Genomic DNA, 18,291 nt, shown 5'->3' with positions numbered 1-18,291 from the left:
CTGCTGTGCTGCTTTTTCTTCTGGCGGTCCCGCCCTTTCTCTGACATCAGAGAAAGGGCGGGACCGCCTGAAGAGGAAGCAGTGCAGCACAGGGCTCTGAGAAGGGGCAGGACCGCCGGCAGAGGAAGCAGCTGGGCTGGCATCAGGAAACAAGGTAGACAGCTTCTCCATGGGGGAGGGGGGGAGGCTGTGGGGGTGCGAGCGGTCCTTCGGGTGGGGGTGCGAGCGGTCCTTCGGGGTGGGAGTACGAGCGCTCCTTCCGGGTGATGAATCGGGCGTCGGGGGGGGGGGGGGGGGGAAACTATGTAAAAAAATTTTTGTACAACGCGCTTACGCGTATAACGCGCAAGGGTATGCGCGGTTTGTAAAAACCACGTATAACGCGCGCGTTATATGCGAGAAAATACGGTACTTGTTATATGTTGAATGGCAACTCCTGTCATTATCAATAAAAGTTTATTATTAGTTGATGAAATCTGGCTCCTTGTTCTCGACATACCAAAGAGAATTGTATCATATGTTAATGCTACATGATTTTCTAACAAACAATTAATTTGGGACCAAATTGATTTCCAGAAGGCCATGATAAAGGAACAATAGAATAATAAATGATCTAGAGCAGTGTTTTTCAACCGCTGTTCCGCGGCACGAGATGTTGCCTGGTGTGCCGCAGGGCCGCCGGGCCCGGAGCTGACAGGGGGCCCGAGGCAGGGGCGCCAGTAGCTCGCCAAGGCAAAGTGAGTCGATCACCCAGGACTCACTTTGTCTTGGCGATCTAATCTATCGAGCCGATAAGTCTTCTTCTCCCCGACGTCAATTCTGCAGTCGGAGAGGAAGTTTGGGCCAGCCAATCGCTGCCTGGCTGGGCGGAACTTCCTCTCCGATTGCAGAATTGACGTCCGGGAGAGCATGCGTCGGCGTCGGCTTTGGGGCCTGTTATCAATTGGTGGATCCTGTTCCCCGATGGCAGCGGCAGTGGCAGTGGCTTGGGGAACGGCAGGGAGAAAGAAAGAAAGGGGGCAAGCAGGGAAAAAGAAGGAAAGAAGAGAAACAGAAAAAAAGAAAGAAAGGTCAGGGAGAGAGGAAGAAAAAGTTGGGGGAGGGAATGAGGTGTGGAGGAGAGAAAGCATACAGGCTGATAGAAGGGAAGAAAGATTGGATGCACAGTCAGAAGAAGAAAGTGGAACCAGAAATCACCAGACAAGGTAGGAAAAATGATTTTATTTTAAATTTAGCAAAGTGGAGGCAGTATTACCACAGTTTTCAAAGGAATTTGCCCAAATAACTTAATAGTTAACTGGGTAAATTCCCAGAGATGAAAACTTCCCTTCACTTACTATGCACAGTTCTGAATTTATATCTGCTGTCTATATTTTACAATATGGTCACCTTTTACTAAACCGCAATAGTGGTTTTTAGCGCAGGGAGCCTATGAGCGTCAAGAGCAGCGCTGGGCATTCAGCGCAGCTCCCTGCACTAAAAACTGCTATTGTGGTTTAATAAAAAGGATGGAGGGTATATTTGTCTATTTTTGTATGCTATAAAAACCAAATACAGAGAGAGACTGAGAGCTGTTGACGAAGAGCTACGTGTGTGTCTTTCTTCGATTCCAGCCAGAATATCAGCTTTGTGTTCAGCCAAACAGGCCCAGGTTTCGCACTGAATAAAGTATTTTATAATTTTTCACTATTCTGTTTACTTAATATTTCGTAATAAAGTAATTATAAAATACTTTCTTTGTGTTTATTTGATTCCTATTCAAGAGAATTACTTTATATATAGTCAATATAGGCAGAGAGTTAAATTTTTTAACATTTTCTAATGGTGGTGTGCCTCGTGATTTTTTTCATGAAACAAGTGTGCCTTTGCCCAAAAAAGGTTGAAAAACACTGATCTAGAGTCCCTGCTTCAAGTTTACAATGCCAGCACCTATTAGACTTGGAGCTGTCTAACTTTTGTAATCTCACTGGGGTACAAAATGCTCTATGTAACAAAAAGAACCAAGTTTGTCTCATAGATGCTGACACTGTACACTTCATCCTCCAAGACCAAATTCGTGGCGATTGAGACGCAGAAATTTGATGCTTAATCTCAATGCTCCAAATGTCTCTAAGACCAGTCCTTGGTTTTTTATTCATATATCCAGATATCAATTTATACCACTGTGCAGCTTGGTGTCACAAGAAATCCGCCTGAAAGCACAAGAATTCCAGACTATACTGATTACTAAGATTTTTCCATTCAGGGAACCCCTCCTGAATAGCCTGCTTCAGTTGCAACCATTTAAAACTTTGTGATTTATTAAGACCAAATTTATGTTGTAACTGTGAAAAATCAAGCAGTTTACCATTTGAAATAACATCATTTAAAGTTCGTATACCTGCAATAATCCAATGCTTCCAAACGATTTTAAATCCGCCAATTTGAATCTTGGAGTTTACCCATAAAGATTGATTTGTTGATTTATGTATTGGATTAGGTGTTAAATTACTGACATAACACAATGTTTTCCATGCATCCATTAATATTCTATTATCTTTATATTTTCTAAGCATCTTAATACTGAGAACATGACATAAATGTAAAGGAAACATGAGTTGCCATTCCAAATACAACCAATCTGGGATATTTTCCATGAGCTCTGGGAAGACCCAATACATACCCTGGCGTAGAATATAGGCTTGATACCTATAAAAGTTTGGGAAATTTACCCCACCCTCCATAATTGATTTTTGTAGAGATACTAAAGCAATTCTAGGCCTTTTACCTAGCCAAATAAATTTTGTAAGAATACTATTTAACTTTTTATAATAGGACCCCTAAAAAAATCTGGTATCATACTCATTTGGTAACAAACCACAGGCAATATCATCATTTTAATAGTTTGAACTCTCCCCTACCAAGAAAGATGTAAAGGATTCCATTGCTCACACATTTCTGATACTTTCTTTAATAAAAAATTTTCATTTTCTTTTACTGTGTCTTCAAGTGTATTTTTAATCCAAATACCTAAATACTTTAATCCACCTTCCTTCCATACAAAGGAAAATTAGTCAAATAATCCTTTAGTACAATGAACATTAAGAGGCAGAATTTCTGATTTACTCCAATTTATCTTATATCCTGAAAATTTTCCAAATTTCTCTATTAACTCAAGCAAGCATGGAATGGAAATTTCTGGATTTCTCAAATAAAGCAATATGTCATCTTTATATTCCCAGTCTGTACGAAGAATACCCTGTATCCCTTTTGCTTGTTGAATGGCTAATAACAAGGGTTCTAATACAATATCAAAAAGCAAAGGAGATAATGGACAGCCTTGTCGCAAGTTGAAACGCTCTGATAAATTGTTATTAATCTAATCTAAACTAAACTAAACCTTAGGTTTGTATACCGCATCTTCTCCATGATTGTAGAGCTCGGCACGGTTTACAGGACTAAGATAGAATGGAACGCCAAAGGATGATTGTGGATTAAGAGTAAAGGAGGAATAGAGGGTTTAAGTACCAGAGAGGGGGGAGGTGTTACATTTTTGAGAAAAGCCAAGTTTTCAGATGTTTTCGGAAGAGTTGGAGGGAGCTCGAATTTCGGAGAGGGGATGTAAGGTTGTTCCAGAGCTCGGTGATTCTAAAGGGGAGGGATGTCCCTAGTTTTCCAGCATGGGATATACCTTTTATAGATGGGAAGGATAGTTTTAATTTTTGGGAGGATCTGGTGGAATCGGGATTGGAGGAATTCCAAGATAGTGGAATAACGGGAGGAAGAATGCCATGAAGGATCTTGAAAGTTGACAGGCACATTTGAAGTGGACCCTGGAGATTATTGGAAGCCAGTGAAGCTTGGACAGAAGTGGTGAGACGTGATCAAATTTATTTTTTGCGAAAATAAGCTTAGCCGCAGCATTCTGAATCTGTTGGAGTCTGGGGAGGCTTTTCTTAGTTAGGCTTAAGTAGATAGAGTTGCAATAGTCTAATCTGGAAAGGATGATGGATTGTACAAGGACGGCAAAGTGTTTTTGATGGAAATAGGATCTCACTTTCCTCAGCATATGAAGGCTAAAGAAGCATTTTTTTACCAGGGAGTGGAGGTGGTCATTGAAGGATAGTGAGGAGTCCACGATGATGCCCAGAACTTTGCTTGAGAACTCAAGCTGTAGTGTGGGGCCGGAGGAAAGTGGAATGGAGGTGAGTAAATGGTCTAATATTGGCCCTAGCCAAAGTAGTTTTGTTTTGGACTCGTTTAGTTTCACTTGAACAGTGAGGGCCCAGTTTTGGAGGTTCGATATACATGAGGATATGTTCTCGGAGAGGTTAGTGCAGTCTTGCAGTTGGGGAGCTATACAATGTTTGAATCATTTGTATAAATCCTGAACCTATACCAAACCATTCTAATGCTTGATACATAAATGTCCATTCCACCCGTTCAAAAGCTTTCTCTGCATACAATGACACAGAGAAAGCAGGTTCATTTATATCTTTTGTTAAATTTAACATGTGAAAAGCCAATCTGGTGTTATTAGATGAATGTCTTTTAGCAACAAATCCAGTTTGGTGCATATCAATAATAAAAGGGAGAGCCTTAGCCAAACGTAAAGCCAATATTTTGGCTAAAAGTTTTCCATCTACATTAATTAGTGAGATAGGCCTGTAGTTTGAAACCAAAGTTGAATCTTTATTTGGCTTTGGCAAAACGATTATTAATGAATCTGCCATAGTACCTGTGATACAACCCTTAGTTAGTTGTGACTGATATAAATTTAATAAACGGGGTAATAGGATAATTTGAAATGATTTGTAAAATTCTACTGTAAAACCATCACCACCTGGAACGGATCCAACTCTAAGAGATTTCAACGCTGTTTCTATTTCTTTTAACGATATAGGCTCTTCTAAACTTTTTTTTATATGCTCAGGAATTTTCGGCCCCACAATTAGATTTAAAAATTCTAAACCATCTTTTCCTCTATCTTCATAAGGCTCAGAATATAGGTCTTTATAAAATTTTAAAAATTGATTTTAAATATTTCCAATTTTAGTATGTGTATCACCTTTCTCATCTTTAATAGCAATAATTTTTGTTCTTTTTTCGCTTTAAGATAATTTGCCAATAATCTTCCCGCCTTATTTGAGCTTCCATAATACAAAATTTGATGAGAAAACAAATCTTTCTTTACCAATTTTGAAGATATCTCATTATATTTACCTTTTGCTTTTAATAAAGCCTGTAAGGTACTTTGCTCCCACTAATTTAGCTTCCAAAAGTTTAATTTCTTTTTCCAAATTAGAAAACTGTTTATTAATTTGTTTTCTAATACATGCCGAATATGAAATAATACTACCTCTCATGGTAGCTTTAAATGCATCCCATAACGTTTCCATAGTAATATCTTCTGAAATATTAATTTGAAAAAATTCAATCATTTTTAATTTAAATTCTTCAAGGAAATTTGAATCCGCAATCAATGTATTATCAAATCTCCATACAGACCTGCTATAATCTTGTTCATCAAACTGAAATTCTATCCATACACCCCCATGATCAGATAAAATGATAGGATCAATAGCGGCTTTTGTTACTTGTTGTACTATTTGATTTGAAACAAAAATATAATCAATTCTAGAAAAGGATTTATGAACTTGTGAGCAAAAAGAAAATTCCCGATCATCAAAATGAAGTACCGCCATATATCTTTCAAATCACAAGAATTCACCAAATTATCTAATCCTAACGACTTCATGATCCTACTTGGTTTTTTGTCCATTATAGTATCCATAACAGCATTGAAATCTCCTGCCGCTACTAGATTAGAAGCAGCCAGTGGGAGTAATATCTGGTGTAAATTCTTAAAAAATTCAATTTGATTCGTATTTAGGGCATACACATTAAACAATTCCAGGGTATTATTTCCTATGCTCATTTCCACATGTACCCACCTTCCCAAGGGATCAGAACCAATTAATTTAAAATAAGCTGTACATTTTTTATTAACTAATATAGCAACTCCTGCTTTTTTACCAACTGCAGGGGCAAAGAAACTTTGTTTTACCCAACCCCCTTCGAGCTTTTTTGACTCCACCAATGATAAGTGTGTCTCCTGTATGTAATATATGTCAGCATTTTGCTGCTTTAAAAAGGCAAGCATTTTGTTCTTTTTAATTTGATGATTCAGGCCATTGACATTTAAAGAGAAAATCTTAATCTCCATTATAAGTTTTTATTTCCAAAAATGTAATCCAACATAAATATTTAGATTTAATTTAATATGAATAGACTGTTTAAAATTTTGAGAGTAAAATTTTCCTTTCTCAAACCCTCCCTTCCCTAACCTTACTCCCATCCTCCCAACCCAAATCATTATTAACAGTGAAAACTTGGTGACACACATATTAGACCAGGGAAAAAAAAAAAAGACCAGGCAATAAATGACCCCTTACAGATTATCAATAATTTTCAATAAGCCACTTAGAACATTAATAAAAGTTCATCAATTAACTTATTGTAATTCATATGTTATATAATATTATATATTCACTAAACCCGCATATATCTGTAAAGATATTCAAACTAAAATCTTAGATCAATATGTGGTCATCGGGGATTCGCTGCTAAGGGGCACCGAGGGACCAATTTGTAGACCTGATCTGCAATCAAGAGAGGTCTGCTGTTTGCCGGGGGCCAGGATCCGGGATGTAACCGATAGCCTGGACAGACTCATCAAACCCCAGGATCACTTCCCTATGATCCTCATCCACGTCGGAACCAACAACACTGCCAGGTGCACCCCGGAGAGCATACCCGAAGACTTCAGAGCCCTGGGAGAGAAGCTGAGGAGGATGGATGCGCAGGTGGTCTTCTCCTTGATCCTCCCAGTGAGGGGCAAGGGCAGTGCCAGAGAGGATCGAGTCCGGAGGGCGAACGACTGGCTGCAGGGATGGTGCAAGGAGATGAACTTTGGGTTCCTACACCACGGAGAGGCACTGCAAGGACTGCTGGGACCAGACGGGTTACACCTGACCAGGAGGGGGAAGAACGTCCTTGGACACCGTCTAGCCCGCCTACTACACAGGGCTTTAAACTAGGTAAGTTGGGGGAGGGTACGGGCACACACAACCCACCTGACGAGCTAAGCTACCAATACTCTTTTGAGACTGAGCTAAGTAAATACTATATTTCTGGGACACATTACAATTTTGGGTCTAGGGGGAGGATACATAGCAATTCTGGGTTTAGAGGGAGTACACATTATAATTCTGGGACCAGAGAGAGTGCACACGTTGCAAATTGCACTAAAGGAGCTCGAGTAGCCCAAACGGGAATACCCCCACAGGGTACACACATTACCGAGTCTGAGATAGGAGCACACTATAGTCATGGGGAGTCCGAGACAGGTTCAAGCTTTAGCTCTGGGTCTATGGAGTGTAAGAGACAGGCGAATAATGCTAGGGAGTGTAAGAGACATGCGAATAATGCTAATAGGGTCCTAGTTGATAAAGAGGGATCGTCCCCACTGAGATACAACAAACACACAACATGGAGGGCTATGTACGTCAACGCCCACAGTCTGGGAAATAAGATCCTAGACTTGGAAACAGAAATGAGGAATGCCGACCTGGATGTAGTGGCGATATCTGAGACCTGGCTCACAGACTCCCACGGGTGGGACATGGTCATACCAGGTTACAACTTGCTTCGCCGGGACAGGGAGGGTAAAATGGGAGGTGGTGTAGCATTATATACTAAAGATGACATTAAGGTCACCAGAATCACGGATGTACAGTACACTGGGGAATCCCTTTGGGTAAATTTGGCCAGAGGGAAGGACAAATGCCTGTATCTTGGCGTAGTATACAGACCCCCAAGACATCAAGATGACCTAGATAAGGAATTAATCGGAGATATAGAGAATATCACCTTGCGGGGTAACACAGTATTGGTAGGTGACTTCAACATGCCTTATGTGGATTGGGTCACACTTTCCTCTGCTTCCGGCAACAGCAGGAAGCTATTAAACTCTTTGAATGGAGCAAGACTCAGGCAACTGGTATCTGAACCAACAAGGGATCAGGCAATACTGGACCTAGTACTTACCAATGGGGAAAGTATCACAGAGGTCTCTTGGCCTCCAGTGACCACAATATGATATGGTTCAATCTCAGGAAAGGTTTCACGAAATCTACCACAATGACCAAGGTTCTCAAATTCAAAGACACAAACTTCCAAGACATGGGAGACTTCGTTCACCAGGCGCTACAAAGCCAAGCAGACACGACAGCGTGGAAGAAATGTGGTCAACTCTGAAAGCCACCATACAGGAAGCAACAAACCGCTATGTTAAATCAGTAAGCAAACGGAGTAGGGACAACAAGCCACAGTGGTTCTCTACGGAGATCTCGGACATCATCAAAGAGAAGAAAAAAGCATTCATCTCTTACAAACAATCAGGGACACAGGACTCTAGAGTAAAATATCTGGCCAAGTCAAGGGCCGTCAAAGCAGCAGTTAGAGAGGCCAAATTCCGCATGGAGGAGTCTCTAGCAAAGAACATCCAGAAAGGAGATAAATCTTTCTTCAGGTATATCAGTGACAGAAATAAGAACTCGGGCGGGATAGTACGTCTCAGAAAACCAGACGGAGACTATGTAGAAACGGACTCGGAAAAAGCCCAACTGCTAAATAAATACTTCTGCTCAGTCTTCACCTGTGAGGCGCCGGGAATCGGCCCTCAGCCACAGACAAGGGTTAAATCAGTTGACCCGTTTAGTAATTTCAAGTTTACACCCAGCAGCGTCTATTGCGAGCTGTCAAAAATCAAGGTCAACAAAGCAATGGGGCCTGACAACCTACACCCTAGGGTGCTCAGGGAGTTGGGTGATGTCCTAGCGGAACCGCTATCCGCGCTCTTCAATCTCTCCCTTAGTACAGGTAACGTCCTGATGGACTGGAAGACAGCTAACGTCATCCCACTCCACAAGAAAGGCTCCAAGATGGAGATGGCAAATTACAGACCAGTGAGTCTCACATCGATAGTGAGCAAACTAATGGAAACCCTAATCAAACACCAATTGGATAGAATCATGGACGAGGAGAAACTACGGGATCCCCGCCAACATGGATTTACTAAGGGGAGATCCTGCCAATCCAACCTGATCAGCTTCTTTGACTGGGTGACGAGGAAGCTGGATGTTGGTGAGTCCCTGGACATCGTCTACCTGGATTTCAGCAAAGCATTTGATAGCGTACCACACCGCAGGTTGCTAAGCAAGATGAGTTCTTTAGGTTTGGGCGACACATTGACAAATTGAGTTGGGAACTGGCTTGGAGGTAGGCTTCAGAGGGTAGTGGTGAATGGCACTCCCTCCGAAATGTCAGAGGTGATAAGTGGCGTGCCACAGGGCTCCGTCCTGGGCCCGATCTTGTTCAACATCTACATAAGAGACTTGACAGAAGGGCTCCGAGGAAGAATAACATTATTCGCCGATGATGCCAAGCTAAGCAATGTAGTGAACAAGAGCACAACAGACAATAATTCAATGGCAGATGATATGATGCATGACCTACTTCTACTGGAGCACTGGTCTAGGTCCTGGCAACTCAGTTTCAATGCCAAAAAATGCAAAGTCATGCACCTGGGAAGCCGAAATCCATGCAAGATTTACACCCTAAATGGCGAGATCTTGACAAAAACTGAAGCAGAAAGAGACTTAGGGGTGATTGTCAGGGAAGACATGAAGTCTGCAAATCAAGTTGAGCAAGCTTCATCCAAAGCAAGGCAAATATAGGTTGCATACGCAGGAGTTTCGTCAGCCGTAAACCTGAAGTCATTATGCCACTGTATAGATCCATGGTGAGACCGCACCTGGAGTACTGTGTGCAATTTTGGAAGCCACATTACCGCAAGGATGTGCTGAGACTGGAATCGGTCCAGAGAATGGCCACCAGGATGGTCTCGGGACTCAAGGAGCTCCCATACGAGGAGCGGTTAGGGAAGTTGCAGCTCTACTCACTCGAGGAACGTAGAGAGAGGGGAGATATGATCGAGACATTCAAGTACCTCACAGGTCGCATCGAGGTGGAAGAGGATATCTTATTTTTCAAGGGTCCCGCGGCAACAAGGGGGCATCAGTGGAAAATAAGGGGCGGGAAACTGCATGGTGACACTAGGAAGTTCTTCTTCACCGAAAGGGTAGTTGATCGCTGGAATAGTCTTCCACTTCAGGTTATTGAGGCCAGAAGCGTGCCAGATTTTAAGGCCAAATGGGACAAACATGTGGGATCTATCCGCAAAGATAGATAGGGAGGGTCATTGGAGTGGGCAGACTTGATGGGCCGTGGCCCTTATCTGCCGTCTATTTCTATGTTTCTAATATGTATAATAAAATCAAATTATCTTTTGTAAACCCTAGTCAATGCATTATTGCAATTAATAACACATTTAAACTAACTTAATATCTAATATATTATAGCAATACTTTATAAAATGAAAATTTCATTTAGCAAAATATATTTTTACTTTTTTTTTTCCTTTCCCCTTCCTTCCTTTTTTCCTTTTCCTTCCCCTTTCCCTTCTTCTTCCTTCCTTTTTTTAAAAAAAATCATATAATATAAATCTAATTTAATCAATTTAATGAAAGTATACCTAGATGAATATATTTTATAGATTTTCTTTTTGAATTTCAAATAAATTTTATGCATCTATTATACCTTACTATCATTTCCAACATTTATGAGAAATATTTGTAATCAAACTTTAAAATCTATTTTATATTCTTAATGTAAGGATATCTCAATATATAAGGAAGTACAGCAAAAAAGAGGAAAAACCTATTTTAAGCCATTACAAAGTGAAGAATTCTGCAGATATGAAAAAAAATCCCTCATTTCCAATAAAACTCTAATGAGCATTAAAGAAAACGATGCTATGAGTATGGGAATCCCACACCTGTATTGCACATTACTCTAGAAAACTCTTCTGGCTTTTTATCCTGTTAGTCATGAGTAACAAGAAGAGAAATTGCTAAAGGCAGCCAAAAACTAACAATTACTATTATCACTGCATTCAAAGTAATACAATACTATTTCTTATCAAAAATCAATTGCTACAAGTCACACGTTTCAAGAAAACCAAAATTAGAACCAGCCCAATGTCTTAGAAAGAGTTACTTAGCTGGATTCAAAAACCTTTTCATTCCCTTTTCTTTCAATCATCTCGCCTTCGTTGCCTTTTCAGGGCTGGAAATGTCATTTCGAAATCCTTTTTTGCATTGTCATCCAGTTCTCTGCATTTAATATTTTTGCAACAATTTCCATGTATTAAGTTGATATTGATTTCTGCTACTCCTCTGCCTCACATTTCTGTTGCACAATATATCACTAGATATTTCTCTCATTGGATTATGAAAAGTTTTCCCCAAATTTTTTTTTCCTGGCTTTTTCCAGTTAATGGGAGCACAGATCCCTCCTCTGAGAAAAATCGTCATCCTTTAAATAAACCATTGTGTACATTATTCACTTATGTCCACAAACTGTTGCCATATATCATAACAGTTTAAGTAGCCAGATACCATCTCCAAGTAATTGGTATAAGTGACGTAGTTATGCCGATAGAGAAGTTTTAACTTCTTAAATTGATCTGCTGCAGAAGCGATGTATTATCTTCCTCAGGCTTCATGCCCCTCTGGGCACTGCACTATTTAACTCATGTATTTCTTTGAGTAAAGTAACAATTGCTTTTTGGCTCTAATCAATATGTTAGTCAAAGTAATACTGTAACATGGAATCTGATGTAAACATTCCAATGCTCACCGCATCCGTTGAATAAAACAGTTTAAAATAAATTGAAACCATTGCATTCTCTTCCAATTTACCTTGGGCTTTTATATAATTGAATATATGTTTAAATACCATGAAACATCCTTTAAACTTAACTTAAAATAGTAGTCTGCAGAAGAAAAATAAAAATTTAACATAATAAATCTCAATTCAGACCTCCTTTGAAGAAGTTAAGGAGACATTGGCTGTTGTAAAAATCTTGCAATTTTCCTGGATTGTCAAAAGTAAAAGTTTTTTTGGTACAGAAGGGAAATTATAAAAATTTTATTAATTAAAATATGGGAGCCATTAACATCTTTTTGTCATGATTAAATGTCATTTTTCTATTAATTATACAACATTTAGTATTGGGGGGAGGGTTTCAAGTATATGATCTTATAATGATTTATGGGCTTTGAGGGAGGTGGGGGGGGGGTTACATTTGTATTTATAAGATATAATGATAAGATGTTCAAGTGATTAAATTAATTGTGGTTATTATGAATTTCTGTACACTTGATGAAAGTTTAAAAATGAATAATAAAGAATTAAAAAAAAAAAAGTAAAAGTTTTATTTTCAATCGTGATCTTCATAATTGCAGGGTATAGAAGCCCGTATTTTGCCCCCATGGCTCGTAATTGTGGCCTGAGATTGAAAAATCTTTTCCTTTTATTTGCCGTGTTTTTAGCAAAATCGGGCACGATATGAATACAGGCATCTTGGCATTTTAAATTTTTGTTTTGCTTTGCCAATTGAAAAATTTCAATCACCTGCTGATGCCTTAATAATTTAAATATTAATGGGCGTGGACCCATTTGCCTATCTAACCTTCTTGCAGGTATTCTGTGTGCCCTCTCGATCTCAAGAGGGAACTTTGTTTTAATAGGCAGCACTTCAGTATAAAATTCTCCAGGAAGGAAATTGAATTACCTTTCTCCACCCCTTCCGGTAGACCTAATATTCTCAAATTACTCCTCCTCTCACGGTTTGAGCAATCTTCCAGCTCCAGGGTAAGCGCCTCAATTTTTATCCGATCTTGTTTAGTTTGTGATAATTCTATTTCTGTTACTTCCATTTTTTTCTCCAACTGACTTGTTTTTATTTCCAACAGTTCCATTCTTTTATTTAGAGTAGCCACTTCATCTGTCAGATCGTTAACCTTTTTAGCAGTTGCCAACACAATTTCTTTTATTTCCTTCAATTCTCTCATAACTTCACTGTCGGCTCCTTTTGATACTGGCGTCTTCAGAAGAGTTTCCGGCTCTGGCTTCGATCTCTTTACACTACCGGTGTTACCATACTTCGAGTCAATTTTTGTTTGTTTCCCTGAAGCCATACTTGTGCTTATCTCTTATCCAGCCAAAATAAACAACTTACAAGCGACTTATTGATCTTTTAGTAATCTGTAAGCACGGAGCTAACCCACTACCTGACCGTTTTCATGTGCGACCAAGCCACGTCCCCCTTTATAAACATTTTCTGAATTACATGCAACAATGCAAGACAGGTGTACTGAAACATTATTGACAAGCATTCTTGAGAGGTAACTGTCCCCTATTTATGTTAAGGTACTTTCTACCAGGAGTGCAGCTTCTTCATGGACGGAAGCTGGATCAGTTTCTCCTGAGATTTGCAGGGCAGCGATGTGGTCTTTCTACACGTTTGCCAATTTCTACAGCGTGCATGTTGCTGCCAGACAGAACTCTGCCATTTTGGGCCTCAGTCTTAAAGGCCGGCGCAGCAAGCCCACCCTAGCTTTCTTGGGGGACTGTTTTTGTATGTTCCTATGGACTAGAATGTCTCACCTATTGCACTGGAAAAGGAGATTATGTACTTACCCTGGTAAGATCTTTTCCAGTAGATAGGTGAGACATTCTAGACACCCGCCCTGTCCCTGCTGTGCCTGTTTCAGATTCAAATTTCAGCCTCCTTCTGCATATTGAGGGAGAATCAGGAGTAAGACCTCCATGAAAATGTAGGTGAAGACCCCTATGAGACCCCCCCAGAGGATATTTTAAGAGAGACATTGTGCCATTAAATGCAGGTTTCTGAATAATGAAAGAAACATATCTCTCCCTGTCAGCAGAAACAATATGCTTATGTTAGATGGTCATCTTTGCTCTAGTAGCTAGAAAATATTTGCTGACTGTAACAGCATTGGATATTTCGGGACTTTCCAAGAAGACAAACCCAAACAGGAAGATAAACTCAGGCACCAGTACTGCAGGACAAGATGTCCTACCAAAAGTTATCTGAACTGCTGACAGAACGACAATGAAGCTCAGGAAGGAAGGGGCCTACTCTCAGAAATTATTGAACTTAGTATTAAGATTGCATTGTCAGGGGAAATAGAGAGGAGTCAGATTTGACAGTAGATGATATCATATTTAAATATGGCTCTGTGGTAAGTAAAAGGGCTGCACCTACAAGAGATACCTCAACAGAACACTATCATTCCAAGCAGGCAAATGGAACAAATGTTTAACCAACTTTATCTCAAACGCACTCTCGTACCAAACGTTTAGAAAGTCAATAAAAACCTATCTCTCACAAATTTCTCTGACCCCACCTCAACCTGATGTACTTTCAATACACTTCCAGATAAACCTGACTAAACTTAACAAGCCAATGTAAATATGAAAGTTCGCTGTAATGTCGCTGTCTGTATACAGTCTCTTCCCTTGTAAACTGCTTAGAACTGTTTGTGGTATGGTGGTATATAAAAATAAAGTTATTATTATTATTATACAATCAATAGATAAGATAAATGTGCCAATCCAATGGAAAGGGAGTATGTAATCTGTAACTAGGTAATACATGTGACTCTAGACTACTGAACTAAAGTATATAAGTAGCATACCGGCTGTCTTAAGCTTTAGGATGGATCCATGACAGAAGCCGACTACTTTGTATGTTATCCATTGGCTCAATTTGCTGTATTGTTGTTACATGTAAGCTGACTTTTGTCTACTACTAATAAACCTATATTATATCCAGCAATTGGGATGTCGTAGCGAGGTCATTATTCTGCACAGTGGTATAAATTAATACAGTGGTGCCTCACACAACGGACGCCTCGCACAGCGAACGCTGCGCACAACGAACTTCAGGTCTTGCTTCCCACAACGAACTTCGTTTCACATAACGAAGTCGCCCGAGCTGCATCGCTTAACTGCCCTCTCTCCGCCTGGCTCCCTGTGCAGTGGCGCTACATATTTTAAACCCCCCTGCCGCCGCTGCTGCATATTTTTAAGCCTCTGCCGCCACCGCATATTTTTAAACCTCCCCCCGCCGCCACATATTTTTTTAAAAAAGCCACCACTGCTGCAACTTTAATCTCACCCGCTCACTCGAACTGGTGGTCTAGCAAATTTCCCAGCCAGAAGCGCAGACAGAGATCAAGAGCAAGCCTTCTGTGCTACTGCCTGGGCCTGCGCTGATCTCTGAATGGCTGCAGTCAGCTCTCGCGGGACTCACAAGAACTAACTGCAGCCAGCTCTCGCGGGACTCACAAGAACTAACTGCAGCCATTCGGAGATCGGCATGGGCCCACACAGGCGTGCAGAGGAATTGCTCCTGATCTCTGCGCTTCTGGCCTGTACGCCACTGGCTGGGAAAGATGGGAGGAATTAAAAAAGGTACTGGGGAGTATGTGGGGGGTGATTATAATACACAGCAAGGATCAACAAAACCCCTGTCTCCCCTCCCCTTCACATATATCCCCTCTATATCATGCTAACAGCTCTAACAAGATAAATTTATCTTTTTTTATGTCATCTTAGCATATTTTATGCTACAGAACGAATTATTTTTTTTAACATGTATTGTTATGGGAAAACGCGTTTCACATAACGAACTTTTCGCATAACAAACTTGCTCCTGGAACGAATTAAGTTCGTTGTGTGAGGCACCACTGTATCTGGATTTATGAATAAAAAACCAAAAACTGGTCTCAGAGACATTTGGAGCATTGAGATTAAGCATCAAATTTCTGCGTCTCAGTGGCCACGAATTTGGTCTTGAAGGATGAGATGTACAGTATCTGCATCTCTGAGACAAACTTGGTTCTTTTTGTTACACAGAGCATATTGGACCCCAGTTCGTTTATAAAAATTGGACAGCTCTAAGTCATCTCGAGCCAGGAACTTTAGATCACTTATTGTTCTACTGTCCATTAATTATGGCTTTTTGGAAATCAATATGGGGCCAAATAAATTGTTTATTGGTATTATCGTACGACACAATTTTATTTGGAATGTCAATGAGAGCAAAGAGCCAAATTTCATCTAAAAACAATAGGCTTTCATTGATCATGACAGGAGTCGCCATACAACATATCACAAATAATTGGAAGAATTGGAGTAGACTTAATTATAGTTTTTGGTGGAACTCACTTTGTCACATTTATAGAATGGAAAGAACAATAGCTATACAAAAATGAAATTATAATAAATTTAAGGAGATTTGGATGCCTTTGATAAATTATTGTAATGAATAGATACCATTTTTCCAATATAAGAACTTTGCAATAAGGGGATGGGTTGGGGGGGTTCTGAATTTTATCAATGGTTTAGATCAATAAAAAAGAATTTTATAAATTATATTTGATTATATATATTATAGTAGGGGAGGGAGGGAAGGGATGAAACTTTATGTTTTAATGTTGGATATGATAGATATTCAAGTGATGTATTTAATTTCAATGTTAATTATTACACATGATGTAAGATGTTAAAATGAATAAAGATTTATAAAAAAAAAACAAAAAATTAATTTGAAGATTGTTTTATAAACTTATTTTGTCTACTTACATTTGGCGCTTGATGTATTCTTTCAGCAGGGTTTCATCCACAGTATACATCTGTACACCAGTTCCATCATCATAGTAATACATCATATTGGCATTCACTTCTGCTGGGTACGCTTGTGCAGTTCTCTCTCCATACTGTTCTTCATAACCATACAAGTAGTCATAGTGCACTTCACAAGAGTGGAGTGGGGTACAAAAAAGGTTAAACAAAAGAAAAATATTTAAACTCAATATTTGGGAAACAGGGCAAATGCTACAAATAGGGGCATTTTCAAAACACTAAGACATCCAAAAAATGGCATAAATCGGCACTTGGATGTTTTTCTTGCCAAAATGTCCAAGTGCTGATTTTCAAAGATGACTTTGTATATATGGGGGAGGGGGGACGGTTTAAAGTTCTATTTAAAGGTTAATCAATAGATAAGAATACAATATTTATATGATATTTTTGATTGAAATATTTGAGGGAAGGGTGGGTAGGGAGCGAATAAATTTATGTATTTACGATGACGATAGAAAGAAATTCAAGTGATGTGTAAAAGTTTTAAATGTTGCAATATTGTGTACTTGTTGTAAGATGAAAAAATGAATAAAGAATTTGAAAAAAAAAAAAATGACTTTCTGGACACCTTGCTAGGCTTCTTAGCTTATTGATAAGACCACCCAACTTAGGTTTTACCCAGGTTTTCTTAGGATCTGCTTATGTCTTAGGATCTGGTTTTACTCTGTTTAAGTCTTAGGATCTGTTTAAGTCTCAAGATCTGTTTTATCCAGATTTTCTTAAGATCTTAAGTTCAGTCTGACTCAGGTCATAACTTTTTCATTCTCTGTTGATCATTTATTGCATGATGGCACCTTTAAGTAAGCATATGATCTGGTCTCTTATGTTTTATTGGATCTGTTACAAAAGCTGGTCAGCTGATGCATTATATACTATCCCTAACACAGTCCTTACAAGGACCTGCTTTACTAATTCAGTACCTCTTAAGGCCGCAAATCGGGCTCTATACGATTATTCTGAATGGGGTCCCTTCCAAATCCCGACTGTACCCCCTTCACAAAAACCTAGCAGACCTTATTGCAAAAAACAGCGGACGTTGAGGAAGATTACCTACGCATTAGCCACTGACCCTCCTGACTATCAAATCCTTCAAGGTTTCTACTTAAATATATGATCTATTAGGAACAAGGCGCAATTGGTCAAAGACTGGCTGGAAGAGATCAACCCTCATTTTGTCCTAACTAAAACTTGGCTGGTCTCAGATAGCGACATTATTATACGCGACTGTCTGCCTCTTGGGTTTAAAATTATATCTCAACCTAGAAACAGGGGAAAAGGGGGAGGAATAGCTATTATCCTAAGAGAGTCCTTCGAGACTACTACCCTAGCTTCTAATTCCTCAGCGGACCTTGAAATCCTTTCTTGTAAACTCAGGTCTGACCAGTTAGAAGATGGCTTAATAATTACCCTATTTTACATTCCTCCCAAGAAATGGCCCACAGCCAAGGATAATTTATACGAATTCCTCCTTACAAACTCAATAACAGGCCCCTATAACCTACTGACCGTGATCTGAATATTCACCTAGAGCAGACAGAGCAGGGTGACCCCAAAGATTTACTATCCTTCATTTTCTCACTAAACTTCTTTGTGCCAGTTCCTGAAAAGACC

At 39.6% G+C, this 18,291-nt stretch overlaps 1 protein-coding gene across 6 annotated transcripts in view; it reads right to left on the bottom strand.

Annotated features, from left to right (window-relative positions):
• LARP1B (La ribonucleoprotein 1B) overlaps positions 1-18,291 on the bottom strand; it is a 277,107-nt gene that overhangs the window by 151,164 nt on the left and 107,652 nt on the right. For all 6 annotated transcript variants that reach the window (XR_004538886.1, XM_033939051.1, XM_033939069.1 and 3 more), the window contains one exon: positions 16,621-16,789. Coding sequence is in view for 5 of the 6 variants with exons in the window: in XM_033939051.1 (XP_033794942.1) it covers positions 16,621-16,789 (169 nt within the window). In the remaining variant the exon portion in view is untranslated. The remainder of the gene's footprint in view (positions 1-16,620; positions 16,790-18,291) is intronic.

This window comes from Geotrypetes seraphini, chromosome 1 (genome assembly GCF_902459505.1).
Source record: "Geotrypetes seraphini chromosome 1, aGeoSer1.1, whole genome shotgun sequence".
Lineage (NCBI taxonomy): Eukaryota > Metazoa > Chordata > Amphibia > Gymnophiona > Dermophiidae > Geotrypetes > Geotrypetes seraphini.
The sequence above is the reverse complement of the archived record's forward strand: the minus strand, read 5'-3'. Positions and strand labels throughout refer to the sequence as shown.